The 18,276-nt window shown below is 40.4% G+C and overlaps 1 protein-coding gene across 11 annotated transcripts in view; it reads right to left on the bottom strand.

The window, feature by feature from the left end:
• Positions 1 to 18,276, bottom strand: part of GRIP1 (glutamate receptor interacting protein 1) — a 437,555-nt gene that overhangs the window by 58,527 nt on the left and 360,752 nt on the right. For all 11 annotated transcript variants that reach the window (XM_070454639.1, XM_070454640.1, XM_070454647.1 and 8 more), the window contains 2 exons: positions 10,700 to 10,769; positions 8,955 to 9,100 (listed from right to left, as the gene is read on the bottom strand). In XM_070454639.1, coding sequence (XP_070310740.1) covers positions 8,955 to 9,100; positions 10,700 to 10,769 — 216 coding nt within the window. The remainder of the gene's footprint in view (positions 1 to 8,954; positions 9,101 to 10,699; positions 10,770 to 18,276) is intronic.

The raw sequence follows: 18,276 nt of genomic DNA, 5'->3' as shown, positions 1-18,276 counted from the left end.
CTTGAATTCATCATGGCATCTGCTTATGTGGCCAAATAGGAGTCTTGGATTTGGGAGAGGGACTTTGGAATGCATAAATATACAGGTCAGTCAAAGTTCACTTCAACTAAAAGTGATGGAATTCATGTCATCGAGTATGGCTATATTTCTTGGAGGGGCACAGACCTGAGAAAATGAAGCATTTAAAAAATATCCTCTACAGCTGCCTGTACTGGGTTTTCTAGTAGTCATTTATGGATGGGAGAGCTGGACCATAAAGAAGGCTGAGTGCTGAAGACTTGACGCTTTTGAATTTGGTGCTTGAGAAGAATCTTGAGAGTCCTTTGGATAGTAAGGAGATCAAACCAGCAAATCCTAAAGGAAATCAACTCTGAATATTCATTGGAAGGACTGATGCAGAAGCTGAAGCTCCAATCCTTTGGCCTCTTGATACAAAGAGACGATTCATTAGAAAAGACCCCAATGCTGGGAAAGACTGAGGGCAGGAGAAGGGGATGACAGAGGATGAGATGGTTGGATGGGATCACCGACTCAATGGACATGAGTTTGAGCAAGATCCAGGAGATGGTGATGGACAGGGAAGCCTGGCATGCTGCAGTCCACGGTGCTGCAAAGAGTTGGAGATGACTGAGCGACTGAACAACAATAATCATGGAATTAAATGACGAAATCTGAAAACGATCCATTTGTGAAACAGCTGATTATGACAAAGTTGCCATTGAATGCAATGAGAAAAGGTCAATCTTTTCCATAAATAGCGCTGGTTAACTTAGATATTCACATGAAAAAATAAACACTGTTCCAGGACAGGGAAACCTGGCGTCCATGAGGTCACAAAAAGTCGGACATGACGTAGCCACTGAACAACAACAGCTGCCCGAGTGTTGTGTAGTCATGTGACCTGGCCTTATCGAAATAATGTTCCAAGGAGTTGTTGAGTGTTTAAGAGTAGAACTTTAATTTCTTTGTTTGTTTGTTTGATTTACTTGGCTGCGACTGGTCTTAGCTGTGGCGTGTGAGCTCTAGGGCACATGGGCTCAGGAGTCAGGGTACGTGAGCTTAGCTGCTCCGTGGCACGTAGGATCTTAGCTCCCTGACCAGGGATTGAACCTGCATCCCCTGCATGGCAAGGCATATTACTAGCCACTGGACCATGAGGGGAGTCTGCTAAATTTCTTTATGTAAGTGATCATTTATAAGTCTCCAAATTAGGTTGTCTCATGACAGTGCTTCTCAAAGTATAGTTTTGGGACCAGTAATTTCAGCATTATTTGAGAATCTGTTAGCAATACCAGTTCTCAACTTTATCCCAGATCTGTAGGAATCTGAAACTCTGAGAGAGTGGGACCCAGTCACCTGTATTTCAGCAAGTCCTCTGAGTGATTGGGATGTTGACTTCCCTTTGAAAGCCATTACTGCTTTGACATAAAGCAGAAACAAGGGAAGAGCGTTAAAAAAAAAAAAAATCGATCAGGAGTTTTTTTCCTGCAGTCAGCCTCTTGCCAAAATAACCCCTACCACTGTTCCTTGCACAGCCAGGATCATTCTTGGTTGCTCATGATGGGGCATTCTGTTATTTCAATCTAGATTTGATGGGGGAAAAGCTGCTGAAAATTACTTAGCTGGCTTAACACTGATGAGCTGAAAAAGTGAAAAATGAAAGGCCAAATCTTTGAAAGGCAGATTTAACTGGTACTAAGGCTATATTTGCATAAGACTCTATTTGGAAATGTGAAAAAGTCATTTGCTTCGGATAGGACAAGTTGCAGCCTGGAAATGTTTCTCTATGCAGATTAGAGCTGGTGAAGGGAAAATACTGAATTTATGGTCTCCAGAAACATGCTGTATATTAGAAGTGAGGTGCTCTACCTCGAGAGAGATATCATTAGCAGCCATGAGTCTGACGGGCACAAAGCCAGTGACACAAAGCAGACCCTTATAGATTATCTGGGAGGGATTTGGAAGCCCCCATCTATTTCTTGCCACAATTTCCCCCAAATTCTGTACTGTTTTGCTCTCAGAGCTCTAAACTCTCCCCTCTTCATATACATTTGGATCTAGATGCAGACAAGGCAATAGATCTCCTTTCAAGGCGGTTATTGCATCTTTGGGGTCTTGGTGATTAGGTAACAGATGCTGTTTTAATGCTCAGACCCAGAAAAGCACCCATTGTCTCTGTGTGTATTCCATCGCTCAGTTGTGTCTGCCTCTTTGTGACCTCACTGACTATATCTTGCCAGGCTCCTCTGTCCATAAGATTTTCTAGGTTGCCACTCTAGGAGTGGGTTGCCATTTCCTATTTCTGGGAAACTTCCTGACTCAGGGATCGAACTCAGGTATCCCTTGCGTCTCCTGTATTGGCAGGCAGATTCTTTACCACTCTACCACCTGGGAAGCCCACCCATCCATCGGCTCTACTTGATTTATTCTCCTGTAGGAGTGAAAGATGACAAATGCAAAAACTTCTCTAGGCAAAGCAGCCACAGAATATAGGGAGGGGAACCACTATACTCCCAAGTGTTTCAAAAAATTTGGCTATTGTAAAATAAAGCTAAAATTAATTTTAAAAACATCCTAATAATGGCTGTTGGTAGTCAGCATTCATTGGGTCTTACTAGGTGCCATACATTATTGAGTGCTTAAATATATCGCTTCCTTTGAACCCTAAAACAGTCATGTGAAGGAGACATTCAGTAGATGTTATGGATGAGGACACTAATACTTAGAGAAGTATTTTTCCCAAGTTCGCCAGCTTGTCACTTGTGAAGTCAGTCTAGTGTTCTTAGTCATTATATTCTACTGCTTCCCCCAGGCTGGGCTAGAAACAGAGTTAATCCAGACTCTCTTAAATGCATCTTCAACACTTCAGTAAGTGATTGCAACCACTGGTCACTGACAAAATACTATGGCCTCATTCCTCTGTTCTTTTGTCTTTTAATAGCTCCCCATCGGCTTCTGGGGTAAAATTCAAATTCCCTTTAAAAAAAAAAAAAAGTAATCTCAATAATTAACCCAATGTAGCAAAGTACTACTTCAACATATAATCTATCTATTTAAATAAATTGTTACTGAGATATTCTATATTTTTTGTACTAAGGCTTGAAAAATTCAGTATGGAATTCTCCAGGCAAGAATACTGGAGTGAGTTTCCATTTTCTCCTCCAGGGGATCTTCCTGACCCAGGTATTGAATCCACAATTCCTGTGTTGGCAGGTGGATTCTTTACCAGTGTACCACCTGGGAAGCCCATTTTATATTTACAGAGTCTCAATTGGATGCTAAATTTTCCACACTTAGTAGGTGAAATGTAGTCCAATGAAAAAAAATTGTGTTTAATGGAATAATATTTTATCTTGCTTTTGTTTTAAAATTTAAATTGTAGGTTCAGTTCAGTTCAGTTCAGTCGCTCAGTCGTGTCCGACTCTTTGCGACCCCATGAATCGCAGCACGCCAGGCCTCCCTGTCCATCACCAACTCCTGGAGTTTACTCAAACTCATGCCCATCGAGTCGGTGATGCCATCCAGCCATCTCATCCTCTGTCGTCCCCTTCTCCTCATCCTCTGTCGTCCCCTTCTCCTCCTGCCCTCAATCTCTCCCAGCATCAGGGTCTTTTCCAATGAGTCAACTCTTCGCATGAGGTGGCCAAAGTACTGGAGTTTCAGCTTCAACATCAGTCCTTCCAGTGAACACTCAGGACTGATCTCCTTCAGGATGGACTGGTTGCATCTCCTTGCAGCCCAAGGGACTCTCAAGAGTCTTCTCCAACATCACAGTTCAAAAGCGTCAATTTTTCGGCACTCAGTTTTCTTCACAGTCCAACTCTCACATCCATACATGACCACTGGGAAAACCATAGCCTTGACCAGACGGACCTTTGTTGGCAAAGTAATGTCTCTGCTTTTTAATGTGCTATCTAGGTTGGTCATAACTTTCCTTCCAAGGAGTAAGCGTCTTTTAATTTCATGGCTGCAGTCACCATCTGCAGTGATTTTGGAGCCCCCCCCAAATAAAGTCTGACACTGTTTCCACTGTCTCCCCATCTATTTCCCATGAGGTGATGGGACCAGATGCCATGATCTTAGTCTTCTGAATGTTAAGCTTCAAGCCAACTTTTTCACTCTTCTCTTTCAGTTTCATCAAGAGGCTTTTTAGTTCTTCTTCACTTTCTGCCATAAGGGTGGTGTCATCTGCATATCTGAGGTTATTGATATTTCTCCCGGCAATCTTGATTCCAGCTTGTGCTTCTTCCAGCCCAGCGTTTCTCATGATGTACTCTGAAGGACCATAATGATCTGGCTTCAGTGTATCTGTATACTCACTACTACTGCGTTCTTGCACAAACTTTCTGCTTCAGGTGTATGTGCTACTAAGATGTGCCACGCTCTCTGACTTCCGTTGGTTTCTACTCTTCCTCTTGTTAATTTTTAATAACACCTCCCAAATACCTTCGAGACCAGGATTGCTACAAGCAGTTACTTGAGTTCCCCAGTCTCAAATGGTTGCCTTCATATTCTCTTAACATTTTGTACACCTGGAACATTCATCATACTGCTAATTATTTTCTTCTGTTTCTCTATAAGGTGGTAACTGATTTAAGGGCAGAGATTGTGTCCTTTTTAATCTAAGGACTGCCAGTCCCTAGTACCTTACAGACACTAGGTAAATGCCAGTGGCATGACTGAATGAGAAATGAACACTTTTAACAATGTTTGAAAATAATTCTGCCATCTCCCTGGGTAAACTGCAAGACAGAGCAATGAAACTGGTGCAGCTGGAAGACACACGTACATTTTGAAGCAACATCTGTTAAACTCAACTACAGAATTACTAGTTTAGGAAACCAAGTGATATCAAGTACGATGATAAATTTTCTGTGACTGATGACAGAACCAAGGATAGAGAGGAGCAGACAGTTAAGGAAAGAACTGGGAGTTTCCTTGGTGTACAGTGGATAGAAATCTGCCTGCCAATGCAGGGGGAATGGGTTCGATCCCTGGTCTGGGAAGATTTCGCATGTTGCGGGCAACTTAAGTCCATATACCACAACTACCGGAGGCCTTGAGCTCTAGGGCCCCCAAAAGCCACAACTACTGAGGCCCTGAGGCACAGCTACTGAAGTCCATGCCCCTCGATCCTGCGCTCTGCAACAAGAAAAGCCACTACCACGAGAGGCTGCGTGCCACAGTCAAGAGTAGCCCCGATCACTGCAGCTAGAGAAAGCCCACGTGCAGCAGTGAAGAGCCTGCTCAACCAAACAAAATAGGAGAAATAAAGAAAAAGAGAACTGGAGGACTCCTGAAGTCTACTGGTATAGAAAGTCCAATATTTGTGTAAGTAATATTTTAGAGAGTGAAGAATATATACTGCCTATTACCATTCTGATTACAATTCAAATATTAAGACAAAGGGTTGAGACAGATATTGAGACAATTTAAATCACCAGCTTAATTTCAGATTAAGCAGTGTCCGTTCAGTTCAGTCACTCAGTTGTGTCCGACTCTTTGTGACCCCACAGCCTGGAGCGTGTCAGGCTTCCCTGTCTATTAGCAGCTCCCGGAGCTTGCTCAAACTCATGTCCATCGAGTCAGTGATGCCATCCAACCATCTCATCCTCTGCCGTCCCCTTCTCCTCCTGCCTTCAATTTTAAATCACCAGCTTAATTTCAGATTAAGCACAGTGTCAAACTTTCAAAATCAGTGACTATTGTCATGAATAGTGCTTATTTTCCACTCATTTATATCTTGACCTAGGATCAGAACTAAAGTGGGGAAAAGCATTTCAGAATATAATAATAATAATAAAATAGTCTCAAGTTACTGAATACTGACTGTGCCAGTAAATCTCTCAACTAGCCACACCAGCACCCCAGGTGGGTAATATTTTGCACAAATTACTGAAAGTACAACCAAATCTCAGGCAGGTTAAGTAACTTGCCCAGACTCATGCAGCTCAAGTGTAGTAGAACTGAACTTCAAACACAGGTCTGATTTAAGAGTGTGAGCTCTTTATGACTATGTAGTCGGCCTTGAACCAGTCGATGTCCAATTTTGCATTGAATAATCCCCTCCTTGCTTTGCTCTGAATAAAAAAGAACTGGTTACTCAAATTATACTTGTATTCTCATGGTGGAAAAGGATATGGAAACACTCAAATTCTTCCAAATCAATGATCAGATGATAATGTTCAGTTAGCGGTCTGTTATAAAAATGTGTGTGAGTATAGGTTTCAGTATGCTGACTTGAGAAAACCTGGTTTGGGTAAATATCTCTTAATACCTATATTTACAGTCTTATTTTGGTTAGGTGAATGGTTTTCTTTTTTTCTTTTTTAGGTGAATGGTTTTCAATGGAAGATTTTAAGATTTAAAAAACTGCAACCACTTATAAATTTTAAAAAAGTACCTAACAAGCATGATCCTTACCATAGTATTAGGCATAAGGATTGCAAGGGGAAAGGACTAGAAGGGGGGAAAATGAGCCAAAGGAAAGAAGCAACTGAATTAAGACGTGGCTCTCCAAGTGCTCAGCTGTTTCTGAAACTTCTCAGTGTGTGTCTGCATTGCCTGGCTTTGGAACTGGGGGCACTGCCAGCCACAAACATCATACATATTCATCGCCAGCTTGGCTTCTGCTCTCCGCAAGGAAGGTAGCTAAGATCTGCTTAGCTTTGCAAATCATGCAAAATGGGTTTCTCCACAGGGCTTTGCCTCTTCACTAGGACAGAACCCAGCCTGACTCTGGAGGCTTTATCCTTCTTTTAAAACAAATCCATTACAATATACTAACACATATATATGGAATTTAGAAAGACGCTAATGATAACCCTATATGCAAAACAGAAAAAGAGACACAGATGTATAGAACAGACTTTTGGACTCTGTGGGAGAAGGCGAGGGTGGGATGTTTCAAGAGAACAGCATCAAAATATGTATATTATCTAGGGTGAAACAGATCACCAGCCCAGGTTGGATGCATGAGACAAGTGCTCGGACCTGATGCACTGGGAAAACCCAGAGGGATGGGGTGGGGAGGGAGGTGGGAGGGGGGACCGGGATGGGGAATACATGTAAATCCATGGCTGATTCATGTCAATGTATGATGAGAACCACTGCAATATTGTGGAGTGATTGGCCTCCAACTAATAAAAAATAAAAATAAAAAAAAATAAAATAAAAATAAAACAAATCCTCCCCCAAAAGTACCATTGAGGTACGCTTGTTAGGAGAGAAATGCAAATGTTGGTGAGGAAAGTCAGTTGCTTGTGAAATAACTAGAAGAAATCTGTGCATATTTTTAAAGGTTCATTATAAAATATATTTGGATATAATTATCCTTACCAGTGGTACTGAAGGGGTGTAATTACCAACTTGTTTTGGCTCTGAATAGTAATCACAAACACATGGCCTGATGTGACTGTGAACTCTGGATCTAGAGGATTAGATTCCAAGAGATTGCAGGACACTTCAGAATAATGTTTCCCTTTGTATCAATAGCACCCCATGTACCTCTGTTTCTGCTACCAATTGAGTCAAAAGCTTAACATTTAGAGTCAATTAGGTTTATTCCCAAGCCCGTTTCTGCCAGTTTCACTTGTTATTTTAACTGTATAATTTGATGAATCTTATATAACCTATGAAATATGAGTATACTGGAACTATGAAAAAGTCAAATGCTTTGGAAAGATTCAATAAAGGGGATTAATAGGCAAAAATCAACTAATAATTAAATAGAGGGGAAACTTGAAAACATCAGGGAGATAAAAATCTAGTTGGAGTAAGCATTCAGATTGCTTTAAGTTCTTTAAATTCTCACTGTATTAAAGCAAAACAACACAAAAACCCCCCCAAACCTAGAAATCTTAAACTATATTATGGGTATGATTTAGGCAAAGAAGTTGAAAGATTTGTAACTATAGTCAGCAGAAAAGTGTTGGCTTCACCCATAAGATGGGTACATTTTTTTTTTTTTTAAGATGGGTACATTTTTAAATTAAATGTTTATGTTATAGATATACGTCACTTTTTAGAAATCCCCATGTTAGTTGGCTCTTGTTTTGATTAGCTTGGGTTCTTATCCAAATCAGATAAAAGGGCATCCACAGGGGGCTACTCAGATTACTGAGTCTTGGCCACAGCAGCATCAAAATGAAGTTTGCTAGAAATGAGAGTCTCAGTCCCCACCTGGGGTTAGCGCTCAGGGACTGTGTTTTAACAAGGTCTTCAGGTGATCTGAGGCCTTCTCAAGTTTGAGACGCACTGCACCCCTGTATTCACACATTACTGGAAGCACTAAAAATGGATATAGCCCTTTAAGAAAGCAACATGGTACAAGACTCATCAGGAATCATAAAAATTCCCTTTTTATTTTGACTCAGCCATCCTACTATTTAGGAATATTTCCTAAAGAAATAATTCAAAAGAAGACAAGTTGAATAAAGATATCTACACATAAAAATACCCATGATTGTGCCACCTACAGTAATGAAACAAATGGGAGTAATCTAAGTGAGAAGAAAAGAAAGGTAAATAAATTATGGGCAGTAAATTAAAATAATAGCTGTTAAGGATTTGTAAAGTGGTACCATGTATATATAGCCACACAAAAAATAGAACATGCACTGCAGTTATTATGTAATATAACATCAACTAGAAAATGACTACTTCTATTCCATTAGCGTGGTATTGGGTGATGATTTACTTTTCATCTTTAAAAATTATTTTAATACAGCTGTAACATTTATATAATGTAAATATCTTAATTATATCATTAAAAACCCTATTATTTAAAGTTCAAACTACACTCTTAACGCCCAATTTAAAGACCCTCTTAACTACAGAAAACATTGCTACAAAGTCAGCAGCCAGCTGTTGTATGTAAAACACCAAGATCTAATATCTTTGGTGGCAGATGGGCAGTTAGAGAAATCAGTCTTAACTGCGGAGATGATCAGTACCTGAATTATCTTCATCTTTGCGGATTTTGAGCTTCACCAGGTCTTCACACTGCTGGAGGATCTGAACTGCATCTTCCATGGAACAGTTGTCCAGCCGGATGTTATCTATGGCTAGTAACTTATCCCCAAGTTCCAAGGTTCCCGTTCTGTTAGTAAAGGCATAGCAAATGCATGGTTAATGATGAACACTTCACCAGGTTATTTAAAAGGCATTCTGCATAAAGTAGCATTATGGTAGTCTTTAGGGGAAATATGATTCTTCAACTTTGAAAAATTGCATTTTATTGACATATCCCCTTTCTCCAGTCTTATTTTGGATGGCTGCTGTGACATTCAATTGCAGATTATTAAGAAACATTTTTATTCTGCTTTCTTTCATTCGATCAGGACAACCATTCCAGTGTCATCCAGGAATTCCGAGGTTCCCAGGAAGGTGCGTAATGAGCCTGGGTTTACACGTCTCAGGTGTCCTTATGATTCTTTGCGTTGTTGCACCAACTTCGGTCCTCGGCAGTCCAGACATAGGCGAGGGTGGAGGAAGTGAGGGGAGTCAGGTGGAATGACCTAGGGGAGGTCTGAGTTTTGGGGTCTCTGCATTTCCACCTGCACCAGGCGACTCACTGTGGCTGCAGTGGGGAGAAAACTGAACTGGAAAACGACCACTGAGGGTCTCATACTGGTTACAGACTGCTGCAGGCCTTGGAAGTTTTTAAGGTCTATCATGAGATGAGAAAAACAGTGAGAATGTATATTTGCTTATAGGTGCTTCTATATGTATATGCACACATATTTGTAAGGAAGGTTATGTTTTGGTAAGAACCATCCTTTGTGCATTATATCTATGATTCTGATTGCTAGCTGCTTCCCACTCTCCATTCTCCCTTTCCTTCTTCTGGGTCGTCCCCTAAAGATGCACATGCCAGACTCTCTGGGCACCACCCCTCCTCCCGTCTAGGGTTGGAAAATCACAACAACCAGAGCAAGCTGGAAGGACTGGCAGATGTGCTTCTCCAGGCCTGTGCTGCCTACTGTACGAGAAACAAACTATTTATGAGTTTCTTTATCACAGTATCTGAACCTGTACCTACACACCTAAACTAATGCCCTTCCTACGTTTTGAGTATTAAAATGTTCCTCTAATGAAACGACTGTAACAATAGATGAGATTTGTAAATTCCTTAACTGAAAAACAAAAAGAAAGTTAATAGTCTTACATCAGTATTCCTAATCAATTAAAAATATTTTGATCTGTGAAACTGAAAGTTTAAGAGTCCTTGATTTTCAAGGTCAGTGGATCAAATAGGAGACATACACATTGTTTGAGGCTCAAGGGAGGATGTTGGCTTGACTAGGGAGGATGTTTTAGCATCTAGTAAAACTCTCCCCAAATCTCTTACTTGCATGTGAGGTGACTCTCATAATTGGGGCCACTTTCAGTTTTTTAGCTGGAAAAGTGAAGGGTGGGAGATGATCAGTGAAGGAAAGGCTATGTTGGACTCATGAAAGACCCTAAAAAGCATCTTTAGGTGATGGTCGTCTGCACTAGGTGCAAAAATAAAGTGACACTGAGGAAAAGCTCTACCTGCCATTGACAGGGATGTCAAATATGATCAATTAATTGTGGCTGCCTGGAAAATACTGAGAATACCCTGGTCCATTAACAAGGTTGTCTCGTGTATGGAAGAAGTCATTTCTGCTGTAATTAAGAAATCCTTGGGATGAACCAGTAAATCCATCTTTCTTACCTGTGTGCCACACTGCCTTTCTTGATATCTGATATAACCAGGGGGTCTCCTGGTTTTCTACTGGATGGTGCTGTAATAATGAGGATAGAATAGTCACACCTTTATATTCAGGATTCACCCATTACTGTACAAGTCTCATTTTATAACAACTGTTAGTGCAAGCTCAATTTATATGCAAAGAAAAGAGAATCAGTAAATGAATTTTAAAATGTGCACATTATCCCTTCTAGATATAAAAATATGTTTGTGTTAAAGTACTTAGAAACTTGAAAATGCAAGCAAAGTTATTTGAAATTTGCAACTGGAGAAAGCAAGTGAAAAGCTGTCCATCAGGATTAAATCTGTTTCAATCTGTGATTCTCAGCAGAGTGAAGTGAAGGGCGAAGAGTCCAAGAGAACAGTGTTAAAAGCAGTTAGGGGCTCCCCTTGGTGATACTCACATGTAATCCCTTCTCCTACCCCCTCTTTCACTCCTTACCAGTGAGGAGATGCCACTCTTTTATGGGACCCTGTCATATTACTCAAGCGTATTGTGTGGAGAGTGGGTGAGAATCAGTGATGTAAATTTTTTTTTCCCCAGAAGGAAATCTTCTGCTAGATAAACTGTAAATCCTAAAATTCTGCTCACAAATTCATACCTAGAGTGCTCCGAAAATGTTCAGAAATGTGACTGATGCTATTTATTTTTATATACATTCATATTCTAAACATGTACATGTGACTTTTATTGAGTTTAAAACCATTATTCTGCACAGGGGTCAGTTATGGGCTTATAACTTTTCTTATGAATATTTCTATTTGGTGATAATGAAATAATAATAAATGAAAAGTAATTAGGAATTAGTCTTAGAATTAATCTTCAAAATGAATTATAGTACATGTAAGAACAAAAGTATCATCTTGACCTAGAAAATTTACATTTAATTTAGGAATTCGATGATTAAAATGAACCATACCAACATTTGTAAACAACAATATGCCTCCAAGAGGAGATGTTTTGCCAACATTGAAGCCTGGGGTGATTTCCTTTTAAGGATCATTAAAAGGCCCCTAATGTAAGATTTTATTATAAACAGTCTGATCACCCCATAATAATCATAGAACCATATCATATCCCATAATCTCATCTGAATCCCAGGAAAACGTTTATGCACAAGAACAGATGGTTTAATATCTCAACACATCATTGAAAGAAAAAGCAAACACATATACCAATACCTTACCCACTGAGTTAGTCCACAGTAAATGTTAATGGGACTTCATCCAATCATTATTCTTAGCTTCTAGCAAAGAATGCAAAACATTCTGTTCACTATAATTAATTCATGATTTAAACCTCTACTCAACGATTTGCTGTGATTTCACCAGAGAAATATAAACACTCAGCAGTTTTACTCGTGTTATATTTCAGAACAGCAAATTGTTCTGGGCATCGAGCACAAAAACAAAAACTTTGACCGGTAAATACAGCTTTCCTACCATCTGCCAGTGAATTTATACAGTATTTTCCCAAGCTTTAGTGACCATCAAAGAGCACTTGATATTTCCTTTGGTTTTTAAAAAAATTCATGGTCCATTGAAATGGGCTAAAACAAAATAATAATATAGGCAACAAAATACATCAAACTCATCTCTGTCATCCTTCTAACAGAGGAAAATAACACTGACCCCTGGACAAACCCACACAGCTTTGCAGAGAGGTTTGAAACTTCAGAGGGTCTACAGACATGCATGGCGGCCACTTCATGTTTACTACGTTCTTCTGTTTCTCCTTTAATCAAGTTCCATCTTGAGGTTTGAAAGGTTCATCAGGGTGGATGCCCCCTGGAGTGATGAAAACTGAACCCAGGAGTGGGTCCAAATCTGTACGAGCTGACACCGTCACTACCACGCTTACTACGCACGCTTAAAGGTGGCCATGGATTTGGGGCTTTGAGGTCAGGCATGGTTTGCACACCCTAGCACCATGTTTTTTCTTTTTAAAAAATTTTATTGAAGTATAGTTGATTTACAATGTTGTGGTAACTTCTGCGATACAGCGAAGTGATTCAGTTATACATATATGCACATTTTTTCTTAATATTCTTTTCCATAATGGCTTATCACAGGATGTTGACTATTGTTCCCAGGGCGATGCAGTAGGACCTAGTTTATTCATTCTGTATATGAAAGCTTACATCTGCTAACCCCAGCCTCCCATTCCATCCCCTCCCCAGCCTTCTCCCCACATGGCAACCACCAGTCTGTTCTCTATGTCCATGAGTCTGTTTCTATTTCATAATAGGTTCATTTGTATCATATTTTAGATTCTAAATATAAAGTGATATTGGGCTTTCCAGGTGGCACTAGTGTTAAAGAACCTGCCTGCCAAAGAGGGTTAGGCCTAAGACATGCTGGTTCGATCCCTGGGTCGGGAAGTTTCCCTGGAGAAGGGAATGGCAATCAATTCCAGTATTCTTGCCTGGAGAATCCCATGGACAGAGGAGCCTGGCGGGGTACAGTTCACAGGGTCGCACAGAGTCGGACACGACTGAAGCGACTTAGCATGGCACATAAAGTGATATCCTATCAGTTCAGTCCAGTCCCTCAGTCATGTCCGACTCTTTGTGATCCCATGGACTGCAGCATGCCAAGCTTCCCTGTCCATCACCAACTCCCAGAGCTTGTTCAAACTCATGTCCATTGAGTTAGTGATGCCATCCAACAATCTTATCTGTTTTTCTTAGCCCATGGAAGCCAACCAAAATCTAAGTTTTTACAAGGTTATGAATCAAAATACTAAGGACAACCAGCCACAGTCAACTAGGGTTTATAGCCAATCAAATAATTTCCTTTCTTTGCCTCCAATCTTCCTGTATATGTCTATCTTTGGGCTCCGGTTGGGAGAGCATTCCTAACTACTTCTGGTTTGACACTGTAAGATATGAATCAAGTTGTTTTGCTCAAATAGACTCTTTTTAATATGCCTCATTTTATCTTTTAACACTTCCCTCTTGCATCCTTGAAGTCCTTGCCTCCCGAATCCAATCCTCCCTCCTTCTGGCTTTACTCTTTTGGTGACTGGTACCCAGAGGAGCCCACAGTCCACGGGCTCACAGAACAGCCAGACACGGCTTAGGGGCGAAACAACAGCAACACATTCTCTAACAGCTTCCCGAGGAAGGGTGCACGGGAGGAGAGTATTTTGAATCCTTCATAGTTGCCTTTGTTTTACTTTCAAATTTTCTAGATGGTAAATTCTAGGCTAGAAATTCCTTTTCTTCAGAACTTTGAAGGCTCTCTTCCATGGGTTTCTAGATTCCAGAACTGCTATGGGTTGAGAGGCCTGATGTCATTTTGATTGTTGTCGTTCAGTTGCTCAGTCATGTCTGAGTCTCTGTAACCCGTGGACTGAAGCACGCCAGGCTGGACAATAAAAAAGGCTGAGCACCAGGCTTTCCTGTCCTTCACTATCTATCTCCCAGAGTTTGCCCAAACCTTTTTTATTGTCCAGCTCTCACGTACATAATTACTGGAAAAACCATAGCTTTGACTATATGGACCTTTGTAGGCCAAGTAGTGTCTCTGCTTTTTAATACATTGTCTAGGTTATTGCTTTTCTTCCAAGGTGCAAGCATCTTTTAATTTCATGGCTACAGTCACTGTCCGGAGTGATTTTGGAGCCCAAGAAAATAAAGTCTGCCACTGTTTTCATATCTATTTGCCATGAAGTGATGGGATTGGCTGCTATGATCTGCGTCTTTTGAATGCTGAGTTTTAAGCCAGCTTTTTCACTCTCCTCTTTCACTTTCATCAAGAGGCTCTTTAGTTCCTCTTTGCTTTCTGCTGTGAGTGTGGTATCATCTGCATATCTGAGGTTATTGATATTTCGCCCCACAATCTTGATTCCAGCTTGTGCTTCATCCAGCCTGGCATTTTGCATGATGTACTCTGCATATAAGTTAAATAAGCAGGGTGACAATATACAGCTTTGACGTACTCCTTTCCCAACTTGGAACCAGTCCATTGTTCCATGTCCAGTTCTAACTGTTGCTTCTTGACCTGCATACAGGTTTCCCAGGAGGCAGGTAAGGAGGTCTGGTATTCCCATCTCTTTATTTATTGTATTCTGATACATTGTGTGAAAACATCCCCTGCCCCCCACCCCGGAAGCTTGTAGGATTGTCTTTTTCTCCCAGGGTTTCCAAATCTCATGATGACATGCCTTGGTGTGGGTCTATTTTCATCCATCCTTTTGGAAACTTATATCCTTCAATTCTAGAAAACTTATGATAATATTTCCTTTTTTTCCGTTCAATTTTGGGCCACATCACTAGGTATATGGGATCTTAGCTCCCTGACCAGGGATCAAACCTACACTCCCTACAGTGGAAGTGCAGAGTCTGAAGCACAGGACCGCCAGGGTAGTCTCTGAAAGTATATCCTTATACTTTTGTCTCCTCTTTCATTTTGTAATGCCCATTATTTGGATATTGTGTTATTTGGGCTCATCTTGTATAATTTTCCTGTCTCTTCTAGATTCTTCATTATTTGTCGTTTTGTCCTAATTTCTAGAAATCTTCAACATTATTATCCAACATTTCTGTTGAACTTTTTTATTTCTGCCATATTCTTACTTTTCAAGAGCTGTTTGTTCCCTGTCTAGTGGCTACTGATCCACAGTTATTCAGTGCCCCCCACGTATCCATGGATACAGATGATGTTAATGAGTGTTTTTTTGTTTTCTTTTTTAAAGTTTTCTTCTTCTTGCATGTGCTGTTTCTGTGTTTCCTCTTTGTTTTTGGTGATAGTCTTGCATCTTAGATTCTTTCTTCCACGTGTTTGTATTTTTCTTAGCTGTCTGTTCACATTCCAGATGGCCCTGCAAAGTAGTGGTTTGAAAGCTTGGTGCTCCAGAGTGGGGCTCCTGGGGTAACGGTAGTCACTCTAGAGTTCTGGCCAGGTTGTTTCTTTGGGTCAGATGGCCTTGATTCTTCCTTCTGCTCAGAGGGGATTAAGCCTGGCTACCTGGCTTCTTAGAACTTCAGGGAAAAGAACAGCAGCCTCCGCATTCAGTGTTTCACTGGATCTCTGCTTTCAGAGCAGGACTGCGACACTCAGCTATGCCGCCCCATCCAGAGACCCTCCCTTTCACATTTTCAAGAGGATAAAACTGGGCTTGCCAGGAGTGGGAGGGATGGTTGGTGGTCTGAGTGGGGGAAGGAATATAAGTGACTCACTCATTCTTTTCATTTTTTAAGATTTTTTTTTTTTGATGTGGACCATTTTAAAAGTCTTTATTGAATTTGTTTCCATACTGTTTCTGTTTTATGTTTTGGTTTTTTGGCTGTAAGGCATGTGGAATCTTAGCTCCGTGACTAGGGACTCGACCTGCACTGCTTGCCCTGGAAGGAGACGTCTTAACCACTGGACCACCAGGGAAGTCCTAGGACTCACTGATTCTTAACAGAGGTTCAGTCAGTCCCCTTGTCTTCTTAGCTGTCCCATCACTCTCACTTCCAGAAGTTCCTGATTCCACCACTCAGACTTGTGGGGAGTTCAGAACACAAATCAAGTTCATTGTCAGCTTTTCTTTCTGCTTCTTTAATCTTTTTCCATTTTCTCGGCCACTTCCAAATTTGGTTGTTGTTATCTATTTTTCCTTTCCTCTTCTCCTTATGGGTTTTTGCCTCTTGAAAAAGCTTATAGTGCCATTTTAAAATGGAGATATGGGGTAGGAACACAGCTAAATGCATGTGGGCAAGCTCTCATCTTTCGACTCCTCAAGTTCTAAAATCACTGGTTGTCTGTCACTGTCAGAAACTGGCTCTTACAGTGAATGTAGCTTCTTTTCTTCTCAAACAGTTGTTGGAAGAGGTAGAAAATGATAGTTTCTATCTTTTGTTTAAAATACTTTTTCTGTATCTGAAGACAGGTGAAATCTCTTGAAGTCTGAAGCTAATTAAATGTGAATCATTCCAAGAGCATTCTATAATGTCTAGTCATTCATGGAACTTACTCTGCTAGTCAAAGGACTTTGCTCAAAGGGTCTGATAAACTGTCCAAACTACACTGGAGAAGTAATCACACACACACACATACTCACACAATCATTCAGTTTTACTTTCATTATAATCATATATATATATATATATATATATATATATATACACATTAAAATACATACTACCTAACAAGTAAAACTAGTTATTTGATTTGAGATGAAGCAGTGAGGAGAGTTTTTAGCAAAATTGGCCAGAAAAACATGAAGCTTTCTCTTCTAAATACATTTGAGATTTAAGGCAAAAATGACAGATTTATTGTGCTTGTTAGAAAGGCTGCATTATGATTTTACAAAAATTAAAGAAAGCCTTTGCTCCTACAAACAGTCCAGTCAACTAAAAAGGAAAGTTGACAAATTAACTGAGCTCCCCAAATGCTGTCTTTTGCTTTTGTGATTTAGGATCCAGGAAGATCAGAGAGCGACAGGGATGAGTGGTAGTCTGACAGCACAGCCAAAGTGAAGGCAAACAGAAAGGGTTTAAATCCCTGTTTGGCCTTTTATTAGCTCTGGGTCTTTGGGCAGGTTATCCAGCTGACTCTTACTTTCCTCTTTGTAAAATGGGCACAGATATTATAAGGCCACTTTCAGGATGAAATGAGAAAACACACATAAACTAGTGCCATGCATGGTACAAAGCAGATAAAACTCCTATGTAATAAAACCTCAAAAGAAAACATCCATACCAAAAGATCTTTACTGACAACTAGACATGGCAGAGACAACCACAGATCTCTGACTTGAAGGGCAGGTGAGCTGTGTTGAAAGGTATGGGCTCTGGTTTCTGATTGGCTGAGGTGTCAGAGCTTCAGGATGCTGCTTTGGGTTCCAAACTGCACCCTTCTGCTAGGCTGTTCTGCTTTATTTGCCATTATAAATGACTTCATATTATAGCAATAACATCAATAAAAGTAATGCCTGATGGTAATGTGCTATGAATGTCTCATCAGGAACTTAAGAAAATTAGTCTAAAACTGCTCACCATATCCAAACTCAGAGGGACTCATTTCTCAGTCAATTAGGTATGAAGAGTGAGCCTTAAGCCAAGTGTGAAGGGTCTGAACGCATGTCTCCCAAGAAGGAGGCCCGCTTCCCACTACTCAAGAGTTTTTACAAGATGCAGCTACAGAAAGAACACTTTGTATAAAAATAGTGAGAAACACCCATGAACCCCTGGAGTGCCTTAGTTTTCCTACCGTGCCTATGTATCTGTATGAAAGGAGGGTCCTTTGATTATCCTATCCTCAGGTAGGATAATTATGATTGGCACTAAATTTTGTGAGGTAGTGATTTGTTTAAAATATGCCATGAGGTTCTATGAGGAAAGGAAATATCGATTATTATAATAAGAACATTCATTATGGTTCACAATGTATTCTGGGCACCTTACATATAGCAACTTATTTAACCTTCACAATAAAGCTACAAAGAATGTAAGGAGTACACCACTTTACAGACAAAGAAACTCAGTTCAGGGAGGTCAAGAGGGTTGGAGAGTGGGGCACTTGGGGCTCTGAGTCCTTGCTAGTCATCACTG

Source organism: Odocoileus virginianus, chromosome 24 (assembly GCF_023699985.2).
Source record: "Odocoileus virginianus isolate 20LAN1187 ecotype Illinois chromosome 24, Ovbor_1.2, whole genome shotgun sequence".
NCBI lineage: Eukaryota > Metazoa > Chordata > Mammalia > Artiodactyla > Cervidae > Odocoileus > Odocoileus virginianus.
Note: the sequence above shows the minus strand (reverse complement) of the source record. Positions and strands in the feature narration are given on the sequence as shown.